At 49.6% G+C, this 19230-nt stretch overlaps 7 protein-coding genes across 7 annotated transcripts; all 7 read left to right on the top strand.

The window, feature by feature from the left end:
• Positions 1-972: 972 nt before the first annotated feature.
• On the top strand, positions 973-2437 carry Z518_11390 (uncharacterized protein; the record flags this gene model as incomplete). Its single annotated transcript, XM_013411085.1, has 4 exons — positions 973-1155; positions 1210-2082; positions 2134-2227; positions 2280-2437. 4 exons carry the CDS (start codon positions 973-975, stop codon positions 2435-2437), a joined length of 1308 nt encoding a protein of 435 aa, XP_013266539.1.
• A 2158-nt stretch (positions 2438-4595) lies between these two features.
• Positions 4596-5510, top strand: Z518_11389 (uncharacterized protein; the record flags this gene model as incomplete). The annotated part of the gene is made up of 1 exon (XM_013411084.1): positions 4596-5510. One exon carries the CDS (start codon positions 4596-4598, stop codon positions 5508-5510), a length of 915 nt encoding a protein of 304 aa, XP_013266538.1.
• Positions 5511-5989: 479 nt separating this feature from the next.
• Positions 5990-7872, top strand: Z518_11388 (uncharacterized protein; the record flags this gene model as incomplete). Its single annotated transcript, XM_013411083.1, has 2 exons — positions 5990-6038; positions 6095-7872. The coding sequence occupies 2 exons, from the start codon at positions 5990-5992 to the stop codon at positions 7870-7872; spliced, it is 1827 nt and encodes a 608-aa protein (XP_013266537.1).
• Positions 7873-8452: 580 nt separating this feature from the next.
• Positions 8453-9459, top strand: Z518_11387 (uncharacterized protein; the record flags this gene model as incomplete). Its single annotated transcript, XM_013411082.1, has 3 exons — positions 8453-8585; positions 8652-9028; positions 9079-9459. 3 exons carry the CDS (start codon positions 8453-8455, stop codon positions 9457-9459), a joined length of 891 nt encoding a protein of 296 aa, XP_013266536.1.
• Positions 9460-10557: 1098 nt separating this feature from the next.
• Positions 10558-10962, top strand: Z518_11386 (uncharacterized protein; the record flags this gene model as incomplete). The annotated part of the gene is made up of 1 exon (XM_013411081.1): positions 10558-10962. The coding sequence occupies one exon, from the start codon at positions 10558-10560 to the stop codon at positions 10960-10962; it is 405 nt and encodes a 134-aa protein (XP_013266535.1).
• A 2018-nt stretch (positions 10963-12980) lies between these two features.
• Positions 12981-14194, top strand: Z518_11385 (uncharacterized protein; the record flags this gene model as incomplete). Its single annotated transcript, XM_013411080.1, has 2 exons — positions 12981-13347; positions 13401-14194. 2 exons carry the CDS (start codon positions 12981-12983, stop codon positions 14192-14194), a joined length of 1161 nt encoding a protein of 386 aa, XP_013266534.1.
• A 1352-nt stretch (positions 14195-15546) lies between these two features.
• Z518_11384 (uncharacterized protein) lies at positions 15547-18172 on the top strand (the record flags this gene model as incomplete). The annotated part of the gene is made up of 3 exons (XM_013411079.1): positions 15547-15741; positions 15795-15946; positions 16000-18172. The coding sequence occupies 3 exons, from the start codon at positions 15547-15549 to the stop codon at positions 18170-18172; spliced, it is 2520 nt and encodes an 839-aa protein (XP_013266533.1).
• Positions 18173-19230: the final 1058 nt, after the last annotated feature.

The following is a 19230-nucleotide window of genomic DNA, read 5'->3' as shown; positions in this document are numbered from 1 at the left end:
AGACGAGACCATTACAACAATTAGCATCCAGTGGTTTCACCACGGTCTGTATTGGTTCTCATAAATTCAACCAGAGCTTTCCTACGTCCCACAGTCAACTGTTCGCTAGAGACTTTTGTTTCCACAGCACCACATCCGGGTCGCTGCGGACTTACGCGGGCGTTCTTCGACTTGCTTTGACCGAACAAACTATTTGATCCTCTTGAACAGCTGAAGTAATTACATAAGCGACATGCTGGAGACGACTCTTGTATCGATGGCGTTCCTCTGGGTCAGCTCTGCCGTTTCAACCGCTCTTTCAGTCGTCGCCGCAAATCTTCTTGAATAAATGCTGCGACATTAACTCCACGAACTGTCGGAAATTCCAGGCCCAAGCTGGACAACTTGTTCGAATGGAAACACTGTCGCATTGGAAACCAAACTCATAATCTTGTTAGACTGTGGGGATTGAATCTACTCCGGGCCTGCCTTGAGTGAAAGACAAAGTCTCGGAACCTCGTCAGGTATCTTCAAGCCTGTCATAAGAATTCTTCTCCAAATCCATGTTTACTCCACACAGACACTAGAACTTTGTCGGGGTATGATCTGACCTCACTGCGGAGAAGGCCGCTCACGACTTCAAATACGGCTCTGTGAGAATCCGCCCGTTGAGAAGAATAATTGAAATCTGTAGGCCCTTGAATCGACTCTTTTTGACCTGGTCTTATGGCCGCTGGTCCTCACATTCCTTATGACTCACAACAGGATCTCTCAGGAGCCGAATGAAGCGATGGCGAGCTCATTGCCCGGTTTCGGAGCCGCTAGATGTCCATTCAGACGGGCTCCACTTCCGTTCCGTCTATAAACTGCTCATGCATTTTCCCTACCTCAGATTATATAACTTTAATGCTGCAAGCTAGCTGCATCATCCCCCCTCCTAGATGTATTCTTCTTGCTTGCACTGTCGATTGGGCTTCGTGACAAAGAGGAATCATGACCTCCCTTCCGGGGACGATGACCGAGGGGAATTCCAAACAAGAGTTCGAACTGGCAATGCCAGTTGCACCGGCAGAACCTGCTCCCACAATCATTGACGACTCGGTGGAGCCCCCTTATGGGTGGGTAGTCTGCGTTGCCATGCACTTGATCAATGGATTCACCTGGGGGATCATTGCGGTATGGCCCATATGCCATCACCATTCATTGAATGCTCCTGCTGACGTGTTTTAGTCATATGGAGTCTACCTGTCTTACTACATCAGCCATGAAACATTTGCCGGAGCTTCGGATTTGGACTTCACGTTTGTCGGAGGAACAAACTTCGCTACCGCAATGCTGTGTGGGCCTTTTGTTAACTTGTGCGTTCGGAAGCTTGGAACCCATATTCCTATGTTCTGTGGCTGCTTCATGTTTTCGGGAGGATTTGTGGCCGCCTCTTTTGCCACCGAATTCTGGCACCTCGTTTTGACCCAGGGCGTTATGGTCGGGGTAGGTACCGGACTTATCTGGTTGCCCGCCACTCCTATTTTGCCTCAGTGGTTCAACAAGAACCGAAGTTTGGCACAGGGCATTGCTGCTGCGGGTTCCGGAGTTGGAGGCATTATGTTCTCAGCTTCGACCACCCCCATGATTGAACACCTGTCCCTTTCTTGGTCACTTCGGATTACCGGTTTCGTGGCATTTGGGGTGTTGTTCATTGCGACGCTGTTGATTCGAGACCGCAACACGACTATTCGTCCACGTTTCAAAGCCCTTGACACTGCTTTGCTCAAAAGATACAGAGTATGGCTACTAATCGGGTACTCGTTCTTTGCAGTCCTGGGCTATATTTCTTGCCTCTATTCTCTGTCCGCTTTCGCAATTTCTATCGGTCTTACCCAGCATGAAGGTGGAATCGTGATCACGATCCTCAATGTTGGAACAGCTATTGGAAGACCTTTCGTCGGTGTACTCAGTGATCATTTCGGCAGAATGACTGTTGCCTGCATATTGACGGCGTCAAACACCGCTCTGGCATACGCCATTTGGATCCCGACGGAGTCATACGGACTACTCATCTTTTTATCTCTGATTTTGGGCGCAACCAGTGGCGTCTACTGGGGTGTACGTGATGAACCTCCCGCTTGTTCAAAGTCGTGCTGACAGAAGAAATAGACCATTGCGCCACTGTGCGCTGAAGTAGTTGATCTGAAAGAACTCCCGTCGACGCTCAGCCTGATGTGGTTGACTATTTCCATGCCTGCTCTGTGTAAGTTCGAAAGAGGATCTTGCGTTTTCTATCTCTTGCTTACTCCTAGCAGTTTCAGAAGCAATCACGCTCGAAATTCGGCTCCCGAACTCCGATAGGCCTTATATCTGGCCTCAAATCTACACTGGATTGACATTCTTGATCGGCAGTCTTTTTATGCTGGAGCTGCGGAGACAGAAATGGGCTTTCCGGCGAGAAAGGCACCGGTAAGGGTCGATTCGTGAAGGCAACTGTTCGAATACACTTTCGCCAAAGCGAAAGCAGTTGACTTCCTAAGTGCTTCCATCGGCGGCCATTCGACTCCGGGTGAGCCCCAATGAAAGGTGGCCCGTCTTTGAGTTCTTCGAATTCGTCTTGGAGCCATCTTACATTTACGGGAGATCGATTTCTCAGAAAGGCTATGGTTCTTTCATTAATGAGAATAGAAGCCACTTCATATCACCAAGTGAATGGCCCTGGCCCACGAAGCATGGCTTTCGACAGTTCGGGACCCCGCACTGCACTTGTATTTTGATCCAGAATCTTTTGTGAACCGGCTCCGAGTGTATAAACTACCATGATATCGTGCTTTGGGAAAACGATTTCCGATATATGGAGATCCAAGTACGGTCATGGGGGCTCGTGCCAAAAACGAATGCGGGCTAGGAACCGAACAACGCGAAATATATTACTGTGAAGAAAAGAATGAGTCTTCGATCCACCACATCGCCCGGGCTGGATATTACATATCGGGGGACGCCCTCCGTATATTACCTCTTTTCATTGTTGGTGTCAATTCTCCTTTGATCGCCAGGGGACAGGGCTGGCTCGACCTGGAATTCCATCTTCGGACTTGGAAACCTCCAGAATACTTGAATCCCCTCCCAAGCCTGCCCAGCTACATTGGCCCCATGAAATGTCGGTTCTGTGGAATATGAGATCCCAATATCTGCCCTTTCATTGGAACCTCTCCCACAGGACATCCCTTTCTCGACCATCAGATTCTACCCTCCCGGACCAGGAGTCAAATCCCCTTTCAGCATACCGTGGTACTAAAAAAACCCCAGACGACGTATCTAGAGGGATACACCAAGCTTGCCTGAATGGGCGCCGGCTATCAAACATTCTTCCCTCAGTACCTCTCTATCTTCGGTCAACGATGATACCAGCACATAAAATTTTATCGTTATCCCACGATGGGGCCACGTTGCCAGTGCTCCCTTTCTCTCACGGCCTGGTTGGCGACATGAACACACACAGGGCTTTTTGTCGGGGAACTTGCCTCTCACGTCGTATTTGTATGACCCTGGAAACATCGCGATGGAAGTAGGGCGCTGTCTTTGGTTCGAACCGGGAGGACCAAGACAGCCGTGGAGGCACCTACGAGGTCACGTCCATCTATTTCAAACGCATCTCACATAAAGTCAAAGCTGGCATCTATGACAGCCGGGATCAGCAAGCTCCAAATTCATTTTTTCGAGCCTATGGTGACATCTACAGCCGTGGAAATGCTGAGCAAGAGTGTAACCGTCAAAAATCTTGCTTATGACCCTGAAAACGATTTTGGAGTCATTCATCTGGGCTAGTCATTCATTTGGCGGCACTACTTTCGTCTCGTTCTTTCAGTCAATCTACTATTTTGAGGGCAGAGGGCAATACCCAGAGTCGAATGGAGAACCTGACCACACCGCTCCTTGCGTTTGCAAAGATCATCTCCTGCTCTAATGGAATAGATTACATCCCACTTCGCCTCTCATTCTACTCGCCTGTTGGCTCATTCCTAAACATCTACCCTGTCATGATACTACATCATCGAAGACTGTCGTCCGTGTCCGCCTATCATCTCTACAGAGCCTGCTGCCGCCAGAGTCCAACCAGATGCCGAGTACGAAACGGAATTTGCAAAGTACCACTCACCATGAGATTTCATAAAACAAAAGCAAGAAATATCGAGCCAATAAATAGGATTCCCAGTCGAACACAAGCCCAAATGAAGTCGAAAAGCTACCAAACTCTATCGCAATTTACGTGCTGCTCAATACTACTCACATCGCGCCTTCTGGATTTTTGGGATCCTATTCCCGTGGTCGGAAGTTCAGAATATCACACAGTGTATTCAATTGGAGCGCATTCCCTGATGATCATAATAATAAAGGAGAAGAGCAGTCAGAGAAGATAGCTCCTGTACAAGTCATATAATCAACTCATCCCTTGAGCTTCGTTTTGCAAGGGTTTTTCCCGAATGACGGGTCTTTGTTCCGCCGACAAGGCTATAGCCTCGGTAATAGAACCCAACGGATCTTCGCGACTTCCAATTCCCTTCAGTCACTCCTTGAACTTTTAAATATCGCTTTTCAACTCATCATATTACCATGCCAACTTAGAAATAATGCCCGTCACCGAGATCCTTCTATTGCGCCATGGCCATCGCCTGGCATGGACGTTGAATCCTAACACTGGCAGATATTCTTCAAGCCATCGTTTCCCGACAGACTTGCCAGCAGACCCTCCCTTGGCTTCACATGGCGTCCGGCAGGCACAAGAGACTGGAAGATATCTTGGCGAATTGTTGGGCGACCTTGTGAAACAAGATCGTGTTAGAATTTACTCCAGCCTTTTCTACAGATGTCTGGAGACTTTGAGACCAATTGTCGAGACATTCATCGAGCTCGCTCCGTCAAATTCAGTTGCAAGAAAAAATCTGCAGGTTCGAGGGGAGAGGGGAATTGGAGAATGGTTCGGTCGTGCCTGGTTCGCTCAACCCAAACCAGCGGAGCCGGCCAGACTGCGGAGAGAGTTCTTCCCCTGGCTGGACGATGAATATGAATCGAAAGTGGTACCGCCTGAGAATGGAGAGAGGATTGATCCCCTGCACGACCGAGTGGCACGAGCACTGGCTCAGGTGATACAAGATGTGGACGAGGAATACATTCAGGCTGGGCGGGGTGATGAAGAAGTAACTATACTCCTCTGCGGTCACGCCGCACAGATAATTGCCAGCGGCCGAGCATTAACTGGTCAGATGCCTGATGATCATGACGAAGACGATTTCAAGTGTTTTACATGTGGACTCAGCAAATTTGTTCGCCGCCAGATCCCACCGCGTGCGGAGGCATATTATGATGACGACTGGAGGAACTGCGGAGGTGTTGCTGGTGGTTGGGACTGCATTCTCAATAGCGACTGTAGTCATCTATCACAAGGGGAAGAGAGGGGATGGCATTTTCATGGAGACGAGAGCTTCGATTCTTACGAGCCCGTGCCCGGGATGGACGGAGGCGTTCATTCCATTCCGAAATTGTGAGGGTCTTTGGTGAACAGGATCTATAGCTGCATTTAGACAACAGATAGAGTTAGGTTAAGTCATAGAGTCTTGTAACGAGACGGTAGTCAGCCTGTACTGTACGGGCTGAGCAGATTTATACTACTACGAACCTGCTTGCAGAAGTTGTCTTCTTCTTGCAACTGGGGGTGAACTGATTGGGAAGCTCGCAAACACCTGTCTTAGGCGAGCGATTGGCCGACTTATCGGGGCACCAGGCGGCCGATTGACCCATCATTATGTTGTCGATCCTAGCGGGATTCGTCTCCGCATCGCGAATGCACATCAAGTCCGAGCATCACCCACAGAGTGCCACAGACACTGTTCAGTTTCCTGACGCTCCGACTTTCCAGATCACTACCCTCGTCGTCCCTCACTGTCTCGAGAATGGTCCTATTGTGTTTCATTCCCAGGGTCTCAAACTAGGACTATGGCGAGCTTGAAGAACTCGGCCCTCAGCAATGTCCAGCGGCAGCAGAGTCCTGCGCTCTTCTATCGGCTGCTATTATGGTATTATTCGTTCTTATCTTGACGCTTTCTCAGTATCTCTCGCTGATTGCAGTCAGACCTGCTGTCCTTTTTCATTCGACAGACACGCGCTCAGGGACAGACAAGATTATGCGATCCTCAGCAACGTCGCCGGTTTCACGATTATTTCGTCACTCATCTACCCTCCTCCTCCCTCCATCCAGATTCCCGCTCTCTCACAGGTCTTGCGCACAAGTTCCCTCGGAAAGAATCAACTCCACACACCCCCGATGGAAAGTCTGCTCCGGCAACTCATCCTTCTGTTTCGAGAGACACGACTGTTGTCCGCATCCCTCTCAAGAGTGCCAAACACCATTTTGGGGCTTCAGTTTCTCGAGGCAGCAGGCCTTACAATGAAGATTCGCACCAGGCCGGCGTAATCGAGCTTCCTGCGTTTGCGAAGCGAGCACCTCCGTCCATCACCACAAATCCCAAAACTGGAGAAGGGACTTCCGCCGACAGCGCATTGGGCGATCCTCAGGTGTTTTATTTTGGTGTTTTTGACGGACACGGCGGCGCAGAATGCAGCGATTTCCTACGAGAAACCCTCCATGACTATATCGAAAAGTCGGCAGAATCATTCGAATTCCAATCCAGTTTGAAGAAGCCTGGCGAGAAGAAACGAACGAATGGCTCTGGCCCGGATGGCTGCGGAGGCGATGCTGAACAACATAGACAGAGTAAGGCAGTCTTAGACTCTATCGAAATATCGACGGACGATCTTCCGAAAAAAGGCGAGGGTCGGTCGGGAGATGGCGATGTAAGAGGCTCCAAACTGGTGTACCATCCCCCTTATCCAGGTGATCCGTCTCTGATTCAGAGCGCGAACAAGCAAAGCATCAAGAATCTGGAAAAGCAACTGACGAGAAACTGGAAAAATCTGGTTGGCGGCTATTTCCGTCGCTTCAAGCCGGCCTACTTCTCCATTTACAGTGGATATCAGGAGTTGGGCAAAGGATTAGATCCGATGGGAGAAAGCGCCGAGGATGCAGATTCTGGTGCGGCCATCGAGGAAGTATTGACCTACGCCTTTTTGAAAGCCGATTATGACTTTGTTTCCGCTCAAGCGGCGAAGTATTCGGAGAACACGGACACCACGAGAGCAGAGAGACCGCTGAACGATGCAGATATCCTGGGGGAACCCTCCAAGCTTGCAGGGCACATCGGCGGACCTCATACGTTCAAAGGTGGTAGCACTTGCAGTGTCGCCATGGTATCTACACCGTCACCAACACCGTTCTGGAACCCGGCCACACCTTCTTCGATGTTGATCGCTCATGTTGGAGACACACGCATTCTCCTCTGCTCGACAGCTACTGGGGCTGCAATACCACTGACGACCAACCACCACCCCTCATCACCCATCGAAAGTAATCGACTACGGAGGTATGCAGCCGCGTTCGTGACCGATTCATTTGGAGAAGAACGGATATCGGGTCTTGCGAACACGCGATCCTTTGGAGATATTGCGTCGAAGAGAATTGGCGTGAGTGCAGAACCGGAAATCAAGAGAATAGAACTGGGACCGGCAGAGTATTCTTTCATGGTTCTCATGTCTGACGGGGTCTCGGGAACGCTCGACGATCAAGAAGTGGTGGATATCGTCAAAGAAGCAAAAACTCCGGAACAGGCCGCCAGAGATGTGGTCAACTTTGCTACAGAAGTTTCTACGGAAGGGGATAATGCCACGTGCCTCGTGGTGAGGATGGGAGGATGGGAACGGCGACAAGAGGGAGGCCATGGAAGCCTGGGCACAAAGGAAAGTCGGAACTACAAGCGACAAAGTGCAGCAGATCCCCGAAGCCGAATGCAGTGAGAGAGAGGAAAGAAAAACAAATGGTGTGCTCACTTTACTAAGTAGTTGTACATGTCGAGATGCAAGGAAAGATAGACGGTGCAATGGTTTAAGCTGACAGAAGACCGTGCAACGGCGCAACGAATAACGATAGAGGAAGACGGCGCGGGCGACGAGGTGATTTGTCCAAAGGAGATCCCGCCATTTGCCGACCGTGAGGGCCAGGCTTAAATAATAAAGTCCCTTTTGTCCTTTTTTTGCTTTTTTTCCTCTTCAAAAAAGCAGAGTCTGCGGATTTTGAGATACCACTGGGACCACCCAAGCGCCGATATTCCTTCTTGCAGTGGATGATTTGATGAACGAGTGAAGCCAGTTCTCATTCGCCGGGCAATCATCACGCGACCGACAAACCACTACAAGCCCTTTCGTCGGCCAGATCCAACCTCCGCCCTTCTTATCAGTCTTTCGGCAAGACTCCAAGCCGTAGTTTTCGTCCTCTCCTCCTGGCCGACTTCTTCTGCCTGGCTCAGCAGACAAGCACGAGACTTTTTGAGACGCCTTTCCGACGTTTGGCGACTCTACACGTCATTCTTCAGGAATCATGGGGGAGAAGCAGGAAGGAAACGGCCATCTTCTGGCCAACGGTCACGCAAAGATGAACGGCGCATTGGAAAAGATTGAAGTCGAGATTTACAAAGAGGAAAACATTTTTCTGTTCATCCCGAACATTATTGGTAGGCCCCAATGATTATTTTCGCTGCCTGCGCTCTCTGTCTAACCAAAATAAAATTGCTGCTCAGGGTACACCAGAATCGTACTTGCCGTTGCCTCCCTTTATTATATGCCCCTTCATCCACGGACATGCTCGGGACTGTACAGTTTCTCCTGCATTCTCGATGCGGTCGACGGATTAGCAGCAAGGCGATATAACCAGTCCACCACGTTTGGAGCTGTATTGGACATGGTGACCGATCGATGCACGACGTCGTGTCTGTTGGTGTTTCTGGCCTCTGCCTTTCCAAGATGGGCCATTGTTTTCCAAGGGCTGATCAGCTTGGATCTGGCAAGCCATTACATCCACATGTACGCAACTTTGACCATGGGTTCGAGCGGCCAGAGTCATAAGAAGGTGGATTCGAGCAGAAGTTATATCTTGCACCTTTACTATACAAACCGAGTATGCCGAGGTCAAGGCCCTCGGCGGATAAGAGACTGACGTGGATGCAGGTGGTTTTGTTTGTCTTTTGTGCCTTGAACGAACTATTCTTTATCGCGCTCTACCTCCTCTCCTTCTCCTCGCCTCTTCTGTCGCCCTCGCTTCTCGTCACCAACGAGAGTATGAGTTCGACTCAACCCGGCTCCCCAGCCCATCCTAAACCCAGCACATTGTTTGCCAACCCGTGGAGCGCCGGCGCATTGGAAATGGCCCGTGCGAATAAAATGGACAGCACGGTGCCTTGGATTCTGGCGGGGATCAGCTTTCCGGTCATGTTCGGGAAGCAAGTGATCAACGTGATTCAGCTGGTAAAAGCCAGTAAGTGGCTGGGCGAGGGCGACGTCGCAGCCCGGAAGAAGGCCAGGATTGCAGCAGGAAAGAAGAAGGCTTGAAAGTCTGTCGAAAGAATTATCTTGTGGTGGATATGTGCACAAACAAATTATGGGTCAAGTGAGTATAAGCACGGTCACTGACAGCCAACATGCATTGGTGGGGAGGGCAGTGAATGGAGAAGAGCGTTGGAGTTCATGGCGCGCGACATGTTTTCTGGATGGTTGGATTGAGCAGATCAGGATTTTCCATCTAACTGCTTCTGTTGACTGCCCCGAATTGGAACAAGTTTTGCATGGAACCAAATTTTTGCGAATTGGCGTCGAAGAGAATAGAGTCAACACGTGGTAACATTTGAATTGGCTGGGTGGGGGAGCTTTGCGTCGGGACTCGCAGATTGTGATCCTCGACCATTATCACTTCTACTGTCTAATTAATGAACTGTACCATAACCAAGAAGAATTTGAACGCGACTTGAACCATATTCATATTCCACTAGGGGGAATGGAGGAACCGATTTCTGACAAGGCCGAAGGGTTGCGGGTTACGCAAGTCCGCATCAACAATTTCCTTTCTCGGCCGACGTCGACGCTCGAAATTCTCAGCTATCCCTGTCGCCCCTTCATTCCGTCCTCCCCGGCCTTTGTCCCGCAGGCAAATCTCTCCCCTCTCTTACTCCGCAACGGGGTGTTGAGTGTAAGTGGCATACTCCGGACTCGGACTAAGCGAGAAGCTACCTTTTCTTTCATTGATCAATTTCTCTTCCATCTGATCCAGCGTTTTCCTTATTTGATTGGTAAAATACCTTCACAGCAGACGTCCCTTACACTCTCTTCAAGCTACTCACCACCACGTTTTTGAAGAACCACCGCGGCATGACTACCTCGCTTCAAGCGGAAATTCAATATCGCCTTACATGAGGAATTGGGAGCAGGTAGCTCGGAAATGACGCGACTTGACAACGAAGGGACGCGGAAACGTGCAGATGATTTCAACATCGTTGGAATAGAAGGAAGAGCAAAGTACATTAGGAGAGGAAAACGATGCGACAAGAAGGAGCTGCTGACGTGGACGGGAAGAGCTTCAGCGAGGGAATACGCCTTCAGAAGATGGGATAGGAGGATGATCCGCAATCCCTTACGTTTTCATCCCGGACCCCAATGGCAGACCCTGTGACATCTGAAGATGAGAAGAACAATGATAGTGACGGGAATGAGGAAGACGATGATAGTAGCGATGCAGACGGCGAAGATGAAGAGCAGGAGGACCAACAGCCTCTGAACAATGATGTTCCCCGGCAAGCTCTTTGCTCAACGAGAAATCTCCCGGAACCAGAATTTTCAAGTGACGAGAACTCAGAAGACGATAATAGTTTGAAGGACAGCTCCTCGGACGAGGAATTGGATGATGAAGAGATCTCGCACAAAGCACCCATCAGTGGTTGTAAGTGGTCTCCGGGTTGCTGCAAGCAGATGAGACGCAAAATTTCATCTGCGCTGACCGACGATGCGAGAGACTTGTCTGTCTTTCACAAACCTATTTGTCTATCAAAATTGGCATGGTGAAAGGCGATGGCTTTCCTGTGAAATGTCTTGAACTCTGTTTCATTCCAAAACTGGTGTTCGAAAGACCAGGTACGCTCACTTTTGATTGTGGCACGTTGTGATTACAACTCCGAGGTCACTGGTACCTCACAACCCTTCAATCTCCCAGGGTTTTTCAGCACTCATCATGCCGGTGAAATTCGAGCTCCCGAATTTTAATGGCGACAAGTGTGTTTGGAAGTCTTGGTCCAAAACGACAGCCCCTTCGAGGTTCCACTGACAAGTTCGCCGGAAAATTGCTGATCAAGACAATAATTATCTATTTGGTTGGCAAGGTACGAATGGAGAGGATAGAATCGGGGTGAATCTTGTTGAAACCAAGATAAGCACCTACCCTCCCTACCTTAAGGTTGTTTGTGATCAGGAAATTTGGGTGAAAGGCAAGCACATTCCAGTCTATTATGCAATTTCATGAGCAAGACCTTCCTGCCAAGGGAATCGCCAGACAAATTGCATGCGAATCGAAGACCGATCACTACTCGCTGAGAGGGGCCCAATCCATAATTCAGGCTTGCGACTTATCAGGTCTGAATGGACTCTCGCCTCTCACAACTGAAAATTGGGACAGCCAGCCCATCGGAGGTCGGTGGTTGAAGGAAGACAGTTGTTGCGAGGCACTGTGGAGGCAGAATCCCCTGTCCGAATAGGGTTGTGGATATGACTGCGATGATGGGTTGGTAGAGGGGAGGACAAAATAAGTAAACAGAGACTGGGAGCGTTGGGCAAAGGAACCACTCCTCCTGTCTGGTCATGAACTCTGGTGGCTCAAGTCAGGAGTTGTGCTCAGTTGAAAACAAGTCGCGGCTGGAGGGAGACCAAATTATTTCGATCATTTTGGAGCCAACTGGGCAAAAAAGTCTCCGCTTGACATTGATCCAGAATTAACCAAGAAGCTAGACTTCGCGATCAGCACCAGCGAAGAAGCAAAGGAAAAATATTATAAGCAGGCAAAACTCCAATGTCAGCATGCCGATAACTCAAAATCCTTCGAGAAAATGAGATCCGGAAGACGACGGGAGAGGCCAGTTTGAGCGATTACGAGGAAGAGACATATCTCTCAAAGACGAGACCCATTCCGACTCGTAACCAATAGATGTTCGAGTCGCCTCCTTGCTCTCCACGCTCCCCTAAGGGTTCATTGTCTGGCATGGGGTTCAGGCGTGCCATGGTCAAGAAAAGATGTTCAAAGCTCCAGTAGTAAAGAAAACTTCTCTGGAGATGTTCGTGTTACAAAGAGGTGGTAGGTAACCGGAAGCAAGGTGGAGCAAGGTGCATAGGATGGAGAGAGAAGGACGGCGTCTTGAAAGATCAGCAGGACACCAGGCACCGACTCAGCATGAAACGAAGTGAGTTGATGTTCTGTTTTCTTCTTCTGAGGAGTAGAATATGGATTGCACTTTGGGAAAGCAGAAGTGCGGAAATGTGATGGAAAGCTGAAGAACGGAAAATGGCAATGTCTGCTATATCTCACATTACAGTACAACTCCGGTCAGACCCTCCACCTTCTTTCAGCAAGGGCTTTTTCTTTTCCGGACTTTTGGCAGCCATCTGGCGAATTTCCGTAGGGCGCAGGGGCCATGGGCCGTTTTAACAGTGGCTAGAATTCCTGAACCGGCATCCATTTTTTTCCCCTCCTTCTCTCCCTCGTCGGACTTTGTAGTCCAATCACTGCTTCTCCCTTCTCTTCCTCCCCTGTCAGAACTCTCAGCCGAAATCATCATCGCCACCAATCACTTCGCCCATAAAATTTCCTTAGGCAACACGCGTGGTTGGCACTCTTTCCGGCTGCATCTGCCATGCGCCTGGCCTGGACTCCTGCAATCCCGCATTCGTACTCTCTACCCTACTCCATACAAAATCATCATGAAATATGCCTCTGCCTATCTTTGAATAGATGATCGCCTCGTTTCGAAATACCGCCACCTTCCCCGCATTAATTCACATCGGATGAGAAGGGTCATGCGACAGCTGCTCTCAACATGAGCGCCCACGATCTTCGCATGCAAGATGCTCACGACGAGTCAAAGCCGCCAGCCATACCCCTTCGTAATCCCATCCATCCCTCTGTCATCGATCGGTTAGATCCTGCCTTTGTCAAATTGTACAACGACTACATCGCAAATGGCCCTCCTGCTTCCACCGATCTAAATCTTGTCCGCCAAAACTATTCAGCCTTGTACTCCTACGCCACTTCGCCTGCGACCGGTGTGGGTGGTATTGGAGAGACTCAGGTACCAGGATGGGATAAATACCCAGGGGACATCAATGTCCGAGTCTACGTGCCGCCCGGAGAAGAACCAGGACAGCGCAAAGTATGGCCGGTACACTTCAATTTCCACGGCGGGGGTATAACCATCAATCCCTTCGGCTGAGACTGTTTGTGTCACTGACACTCCTAGGCTGGGCTGTAGGTGACCTCGAGACCGATGCCCACATCTGTCACCACATTTGTGCCTCTGTTCCCTGCTGCGTGATCGATATTGAGTATCGACTGATTCCTGAGTATCCTTTTCCAATCGGCATTATGGACGGTTTAACGGCTGTTGCCCATATCCTCGCGAACCACAAAACCTTCTCCATCGACTCAACAAACATGACTTTTGGTGGAGAATCTTCTGGGGCCACCATCGCACTTATCTTGAACCATCTCTTCCGAGATGGCGGGTTCGGAGATAAGCTAAAGGGTGTCATCGTCGGTACGCCAACAATAAGTGATGTGAGGAAATATGCGACCCCTAATATGAGCCCATGGCCGAGCATGCGAGAGGCCGAGTTTGCTCCCCTCCTGAATTGGGAGAAATTGAAATGGTTCGATACGTTCAAATGGATGTCGCTGTCAAGTCAGCACCCCGGAACTCGACCAAAGGACCAAAGGCGAGATATTTCCTGGTTTGCCGACGCTATGAAGGCTCCCGATTTTAAGGATCTAGCCCCATTGACCTATATCGCTACTGCCGAAGTCGATCCTTTGAGAGACGAAGCTGAGGCATATGCGCAAAAGGTTGAGGAATCTGGAAATAAAGTCATCATGAGGAGATTTAAAGGTGTGCCACACCCTTTCATGCACATGGACAGAGTTCTGCCTCAGGGCCGCGAATATGTTCAAGATGTGATTTCGCATATTCGACAATGCTTGTACCCACCTCCTCCTTCTCCCCCTGCTGCTGCTGTCGCCACACCACCAGACACCTAAATCGAGATTCACCATGGCGTGGAATAAGCATCTCTGCCTAAGGCGTCCATCGGGCTTTTCCAGGTTGAGGGACAACCCCACTCGATGAAACAATCAAACTCGGCAATTGGTCACGGAGCTTGCTTCATAGCAAGTTGAATTAGGGGAATTTGTGCCCAATAACTCAATTCTGAAAACGTCCCGAGACATCCGGCATTGTCAAGAAATTGTTAAATTCTCCAAACAAGGCCAGCCTCCGTAATTCTAATCAACAGAGAGTTCTACTCGAGATTCGGCATTCCTAGCCAAGTGGCAGCCATCGATTCCTAAGCTACAGCTCTACAATGGCTGGTCCGCGTGCGGGAAACTCGTCGCCAAGAATTTGTTGTCTAAATGCGAGGGCGACGTTAATTGCGGTTATAACTTGCTGCAACACCGATTTACGCCGACATCATCCTTTCAACGCTATCCTCAGCTTGAATAATGGTAGCGGGAAGTGAGGCGGATCCCGGCTTCGATTCAGGTCGATGAGGATTGACGCCCATCTATCTTTGTCATAGAACCACTTCCACGGCTGGCCATGACTCGTGGACCAGTAAGAGGAATGTCTGGCAGCTGGAGCAGTCCACGCCCAGGAGTCTGTCACAGCTAAATGTTTGTGACAAGTATTCTGCGCCTCTTCAATCGTCACCGCATCCAGTTACATGATGACGTCTCTGAATATGTGTAGTGTTGCGCAGTGGAGGTGTTAGAAGAAGTTGCCATTGGTAAGAGTATAGAAGGGGTTCGAAAGTCTATATACCTACGACTGTGGACAGCTTGGTGAGTTATCTCCAGCCCCTGACGGCCGTCATGGCGCCAAAACCATATATATACAAAAGTCATTGGAATTCTTGAAAAAGGGATCAAAGTTAACGATTCCCACGTGGGCCGGGTAGACCTTAGGTGCATGATTGGAAGGATTGGATTCTGCTTTGAATGTGTGTATGAATAGCATTGTCACCAGTGGAGACACTGGAATATACCAGAGGAAAGCCGCTGCTCGAGATCACGGAGGCTCTTTGCAGACAATAGTGCCGTACCCAGAGGAAAACCCAAGCACCTGAAAACTGTTTCTACCGTCGAATCTCGGATCTAAGTAATTTCATCGGTCCAAACAAATCCTACTTCGTGATGATGGCACGCAATGCCCCTTAATTCACTCAGCCTTCTCTGCCCCCAACGGCCAATGTGGGGGAGCGATCCCTTTGGTGGGGATCCATCGACGCGCCTCACGCGTCTCAACGCGTTGTCAGCTCCGCATCCTAACTTTTAACGCGCCTTTGCTTAGGAAAAGCACTCATTCTTGGATTCAACGCCAATCCAGAGTCAATATGCCTGAAAGACCTCCATTTCCTGGACGCCCGGCTCAGCCTCCTGGCCCTACCTACCTTCAGTATTCTCCCGATGGCCAGAGACTAATCGTTGCCGGCATTGGAAATTTCGCCCGTTCATTCCGAACCAACGATAACGACGAGCCCGATTTACTACCTGACACTCACGGGGAGACATTTGCTGTTGCATCAGGGGTAGGAAATTCTTAAACACAAGCCAAATATGGACTATCTGCTCACACGCATAGAACGACTATGTTATTCTCGGCTGCGAAGATGGCACCGTGTGCGAGTACGCGGTACCATCGGGAGACTTCAAGCAGATGCTGGTCAGAACGACACTTCCTATCAGAGACATCGCTCTTTCTCCCGATGAGAACTGGATTGCTGTCTCGAGCGAGTGTGTTCTTCCCTCCTTCCCCTTTTTGATCCTCCAATTTCTGATGTTCCCAGTGAACTCGAGATCAAAATTGTCAATCGACACGACATTGAGCAGATCACCATCCTTCGAGAACACCCAAAGCCAATTAAACATTTGACCTACGACCCCTCCGGCAAATATCTTACGGCGTCCTGCACCAATGGGATCATCTACATATACTCGTTGGCTACTCCCGAACCGAACTTGTTCAGGACAATTGATGGGATCATAAAACGACTTGAGACCGCGGAGACACCTACCTCAAGATGCGTGTGGCATCCAGATGGAAGAGCATTTGCTTGTGCAACACCAACAAGAGAGATACAAGTCATTTCAGTGGAAGATGGGGCACATCAAAGAGTATTTTCGGGGGCACATGACGGCGATATTACGTCTCTGGCGTGGTCAGCAAATGGAGCTTTACTAGCAAGTTCCAGCGCAGACAACCAACTGGTCATTTGGGAAACCAAAACCCAGACTATCCTGAAACGATTCAACTATGAAAAGATCATCAATATCGCCTGGCACAATCACGGAGAAAACATCTTCAACTGGACCACTTATCAAGGCGAGGTCTTCATCATCCCAAACTTCCTCAAAGATGATGCTCATATCAGACTGCTCAAAGGGCCAAGGGTTAGGGCGCCATTCTTCCATGATCCATTAGACGAAAGTGCTGCAGCGTTAAACGGCAGAAAGCCGCTCGTGAACGGTCAGGGCAGGCGCCGCGGGGGAACGCCTGATAGTCTGGACGAACTCCTCGGGCCTGAAGAGGAGTATGATTGGATTGAAGATGACGACGGTGGAGGCTACGTCAATGAAAACGGGAAGAGAACAAACGGCCATCTCGGAGAAGCGAACGATCTTTCCACCAAACGCAGCCGACTGGATGTCTGGCAGCCACAGGTGCATGAACCCTTCCAACCCGGAGCCACACCCTGGAGAGGCAATCGCAAGTATCTTTGTCTGAATTTGATTGGATTTGTCTGGACGGTCGATCAGGACACGCACAACACGGTGACCGTGGAGTTTTATGACCGTGAAATGTACCGAGACTTCCACTTCACTGATCTTTTTCGGTACGACAAGGCCTGCCTAAACGAGACCGGTGCACTGTTCTCATGTCCAGCCAAAGACGGACAACCGGCACTGATTTTCTACCGACCACATGAAGCGTGGACCTCGCGCTCGGATTCTCGAATCAGTCTCCCTGATGGCGAAGAAGCGATATGCATCGCGCTCAGTAGCCGATATATTGTGGCCGTCACCAACAGAAATTACGTGCGGGTATGGACCTTGTTTGGTACACCCGTGAGGATTTGGCGCATGAAAAGCGCACCCGCTGTGACCTGCGCCGCATGGGGGGACTATGTTATGACAGTCGGAAACGGACCTGTTGGCGCTGACGGCTGCACACAGCTTATGTACAGCATCGACGACATCAGGCGGGAGGAGAACTGCCAGAACGAAGACGTCCTCGCCTTAGGCACTTTGCCGCCAGACTCAAATGAAGAGGAAGTGGGTCTAAAAACAGTCATTTGGAGTGACGCAGGTGATCCTTGTATCTATGACAGCAATGGCATTCTCTTGACCCTCTTGCACTGGCGGACAATGGGCCAGGCAAAGTGGGTTCCCCTTCTCGATACCAGGCTGCTAGATCGTTTGAAAGATGGAAAGAAAGAAGAGACCTATTGGCCGGTTGCGGTTGCGGCAGAGAAGTTCCACTGCATCATCCTCAAAGGCGGTGACAAGAGTCCTTATTTCCCGCGCCCACTTCTTACTGAATTTGACTTTCAAATTCCAGTTTGCCGACCTGCAGAGAAAGGTGAAGAGGGTGAAGAGGAGACCAATGCCGCTGCTGCGGTGAGATTGGAGGAGGTGTTCGTCCGATCTTCCATTCTACTTGGACTTTGGGATGATTTGGTCCAGTCCCTCGGTGAACGCGCGGGCCACGCCCAGAAGACAGAAGTTATGAGACGTGAGATTGACATTGACAAGATTCTGCTGCAGCTGTTAGCGGTCGAATGTCGTGAAGGCGAGGAGAGGGGGATGAAAGCTTTGGAAATTGTGGGTTTGTTGAAGGATAGAGGCGGAAAGATGCTCGAGGCCGCAGCAAAAGTTGCAGGCAGATGGGGCAGAACAGTGCTGGAAGATAAGATCAGGGAATATGCAGAAAGGAAGTTGATGGGTATTGAAGAAGAGTAAAAGAAAAATTTCAGGTACGAAGCTTTTTTTCCGCAGCTTCAAGGTGTATGATGAACTTGTCCGAGGGTCCTGAAACAACCCAGCGGTAACGTTAGATCAAATGATGATGATGGAAATCAGAACATTAGTGACCATTGAGTTGCTGTCTATTTCCATTACCTCATGTCTCTCATGAGAATATTTATTCTTCCAATAACTTGTCAAATCCGCAAAACTGGGATGTGTCCTTGCAGCCTCCCACTTGTAAACATGGACCTTCCCAGCAAGGTAAACGTCAGACTTGCGACCAAATGCAACTTGAACGAGCTTCATGGTCCCTCTGTGGTGGCACAGTAGCTATTCAACAACACTGTGGCCAAATGATATATTCTATCATGTCTCCCCCTGGCTGCGCGTATTGCGGTCAACACTCAACGAGCTGCTGTTGAAGAAAAGACCCTGCTTCGGCCGCATTTTCACAACGTCGACATACTGGTTCCAAACATCTCCGCGATTACTCGTCTTATCACATTGCATATTTTCATGGCTAAACGACTTGCACGTTGTGGAACGGCCACATTGGCCAAGACCCTTCTGTGAAAGTCGTCTTGTTGCGTTGATATAGGAGTCGACAGCAAACATACAAATATGACAGAGGATGAGAGCGACCAGGAAAAGCTAAGGGATATGATCGAAGAACTAGTAAATACGGTATTTTATACCAATATAGACCCTAATAAGACTACCAAAGAAGACGATTTCAAATACAAAAATTTCCCCTAACGCGTGCGTCATTATCATTAACAAATGCGGAGGTAGGGCTACCAAGATCGTTCATACAGCACAAGGAATGTCTGGCTTTTTCAAGGTCGACATACCGCCTGGTCAGTCGCGCATGTTGTACGGACGACCCAGAGCTAACACTTATGGCTAGTCATCAACATCGGGTGTCTTCACACATGAAGCTTGCGACGCTGACACGACTGTGAGGCTGAAAATAAATGTGCAGATCCCTCCACTCACAATTTTGGCAACACACGAGAGACATGTGAGTATCCCTCAGGTCTTGCATCCTTCAA

This window comes from Rhinocladiella mackenziei (assembly GCF_000835555.1).
Source record: "Rhinocladiella mackenziei CBS 650.93 unplaced genomic scaffold supercont1.13, whole genome shotgun sequence".
NCBI classification, from domain to species: domain Eukaryota; kingdom Fungi; phylum Ascomycota; class Eurotiomycetes; order Chaetothyriales; family Herpotrichiellaceae; genus Rhinocladiella; species Rhinocladiella mackenziei.
The sequence above is the reverse complement of the archived record's forward strand: the minus strand, read 5'-3'. Positions and strand labels throughout refer to the sequence as shown.